Raw genomic sequence first — 3085 nt, 5'->3', positions numbered from 1 at the left:
CATATTGATGGATCCACAATCCCATTCCAACAAATGTAACACTTCAATGGCAGAGGATGTGCCCTGTACAGAGGGAAACATGTAAATAATATTCTTTGTAAGGTGTAAACGATGATCGCGTTCCTTCATTTTTATATTTAATAAAAGCTCTTTTCTTATTATCTATCGCTTTTGTAACTTTGGCCGTAAGCCACATAGGTTTGATTTTTAGCCTTTTATACTTGTTGCCCATGGGAATATATTTTGCAGTGTGGTCACATACAGGCTTTTTGAAGAACTCCCATTTCTGTGTTGTGTTCATCAATGCCAATATTCCCTAACCATCTAAGTCATGGAAAGCAGATCTCAGCCTTTAAAAATTAGCTCTCTTAAAGTTCAGCATTTTTTTTTTCCCGTATGTGCTCACTGTTTACAGCTAACAATAAATGAAATCATGTTATAGTCACTGCTACCCAGATGTTCTTTTCTATGGACATTCGTAATAAGCTCTGCATGTTTGGAGATGACCAGGTCCAGCAGAGCATCATTCCTAGTTGGGGCTTCTATGAACTGGACCATAGAATTGTCCTGTAGTAGGTGTACACATTCCTGTCTTTTAACTGTTCCTGCAGTACCATTACTCCAGTCAATTTCCGGGTAGTTCCCATCCCCCATTATTATCACTGTCCCAGCTCTTGCAGCCCTTTCCATCTTTGCGAGGAGCGGAGTCTCCACCTCCTCATTAACACTGGGAGGCCTATAACAAAATACAATGATGACCTTTGTAGTACGCCCCCCATGTGCAGTTCCACCCAGGGACAGACTGACTATTTGGAAACTCGTGCACTGCCCGAGGGCCCGGGGTCAGTAGGGGGTCCCACGAGATGCCCCTGGTACCTTTTTCATTAGCTTTTTTGAGTTTGGGCAAGGACAAAGTGACCCCATGATTCCCTATTGCCCGGGGGCCCCATGAGTTGTCAGTCCACCCCTGGTTCCACCCATAATACTTCAGCCTCATTACACTCTCCATCAACTAGGTCCTCTTTCACACTCGCTCTGAGATCTCTTCTCACATAGAGACAGACTCCACCACCTTTCCTATTTCCCCCGTCTCTCCGAAAGAGAACCTATCCAGGAATATGAATGGCCCAGTCATGTGAAGAATGAAGCCAAGATTCAGCAATACCAATTCAATCCTAGTTCTCTTCATGCACCAAACCTTCCAACTCACCTATTGTGCTGGGCAGACTTCTGGCATTGGTGAACAAACACTTTCATTCACTGGCACCTTGTTCATTCACCGACACCTTGTCCATTCACCGACACCTTGTTCATTCACTGGCACCTTGTTCATTCACTGACACCTTGTTCACACAGCTTTTGTGTATTTTTTATTTTCATACAAATGGTACCATTTGCACTGGTTATTTGTAACATGGGAACCTTCTTATCATCTGCCATAGCCCTCTTCCATCTTTTCCCATTCCACCCCCCAATAAGTACTGACCCCTGCCTGATCTGTCTACCCTGTTATAATCCCTGATGTACAGGAAGACAGGACTTCAGTGAGGAACATTTCCCTCACTCAGGACAGGAAAGTGGCTTCTCCCCCGTATGAGATCTTTGATGTATGTAAACATGGGACTTCTGTGAAAAACATTTCCCACACTCAGGACAAGAATATGGCTTCTCTCCTGTGTGAGATCTCTGATGTGTGTAAAGATTGGACTTCACTGAAAAACATTTCCCGCACTCAAGACAAGAATACGGCTTCTCCCCTGTGTGAGATCTCTGATGTCTGTAAAGATTGGACTTATCTGAAAAACACTTTCCACACTCAGGACAGGAAAGTGGCTTCTCCCCCATGTGAGATCTTTGATGTGTGTAAAGATGGGACTTCACTGAAAAACATTTCCCGCACTCAGGACAGGAATATGGCTTCTCCCCCGTGTGAGATTTCTGATGTGTGTAAAGACTGGACTTCACTGAAAAACATTTCCCACACTCAGGACAAGAATACGGCTTCTCTCCCTTGTGAGATCTTTGATGTGTGTAAAGATGGCACTTCTGTGAAAAACATTTCCCACACTCAGGACAGGAAAATGGCTTTTCCCTCGTGTGACATCTCTTATGTCTGTGAAGACTGGACTTATCTGAAAAACATTTTCCACACTCAGGACAGGAATACGGCTTCTCACCTGTGTGGGATCTTTGATGTGTGTAAAGACTGGTCTTCTCTGAAAAACTTTTCCCACACTCAGGACAGGAATACGGCTTCTCACCTGTGTGAGATCTTTGATGTATGTAAAGATGGGACTTCTGTGAAAAACATTGCCCGCACTCTGGACAGGAATACGGCTTCTCCCCTGTATGAGATCTCTGATGTTTATGAAGATTGGACATCTCTGAAAAACATTTCCCACACTCAGGACAGGAGTACGGCTTCTCCCCCGTGTGAGATCTCTGATGTGTTTGAAGACTGGAATTATGTGAAAAACATTTCCCGCACTCAGGACAGGAATATGACTTCTCCCCTGTGTGAGATCTATGATGTCTGTAAAGACTGGACTTCAATGAAAAACCCTTCCCACACTCAGTACAGGAGAACCTCTTCCCTGTTGGAAGGCCGGCCCGGTCCCGCACAGTCTGAGGTTTCTCAGGATACAAAGAATCTGATGGTCCATCTACACTGGGTGGTGCCGGATGTACATTGGAGGGAGCCGGGTTTTCTCCTGGACTATACTGTGTGATGTCCTCATCTTCTACTTTCCAGTCTGGAGACAAAGTGAGACAATCCTCGGAAGTTTTCCTCATCTCCCAGCCATGGACTAAAATACAAAGGCAAAGAGGATTACTAGACAGGAGCTGATTGGTTCCCCCAAACCAGGACTCCGCCCACATCAGGCAGCTTGGTCTCTGAGGAGCTTACAATTCTACCCTCAAGGGAACAAGGAAATGGCTCCTCTGATCTCCTACCAGGTCATTTCTTTATTCATGGACCTTAGTCAGAGAGTGAGGAAACAACCAGAACTGTCTTTTATAGGAGGGACAGTGATGAGGGGATTATAGGACGAGGGTCCCCTCCCCCTCTATCACTCATCACCAT

General features: G+C 45.1%; 1 protein-coding gene across 1 annotated transcript; it reads right to left on the bottom strand.

The window, feature by feature from the left end:
• Positions 1-1363: 1363 nt before the first annotated feature.
• Positions 1364-2803, bottom strand: LOC149445487 (uncharacterized). The gene has a single exon (XM_089653799.1). It carries the CDS (start codon positions 2791-2793, stop codon positions 1561-1563), a length of 1233 nt encoding a protein of 410 aa, XP_089509925.1. The 5' UTR covers positions 2794-2803; the 3' UTR covers positions 1364-1560.
• Between the last annotated feature and the right edge of the window lie 282 nt (positions 2804-3085).

Source organism: Staurois parvus, unplaced genomic scaffold (genome assembly GCF_062004578.1).
Source record: "Staurois parvus isolate SC_StPar_1 unplaced genomic scaffold, SC_StPar_1.0 ptg000720l, whole genome shotgun sequence".
Classification (NCBI taxonomy): domain Eukaryota; kingdom Metazoa; phylum Chordata; class Amphibia; order Anura; family Ranidae; genus Staurois; species Staurois parvus.
Note: the sequence above shows the minus strand (reverse complement) of the source record. Positions and strands in the feature narration are given on the sequence as shown.

Coding starts and splice junctions, on each gene's coding strand:
- LOC149445487 (XM_089653799.1), bottom strand. CDS start 2,793: ATGAGGAAAACTTCCGAGGATTGTCTCACTTTGTCTCCAGACTGGAAA.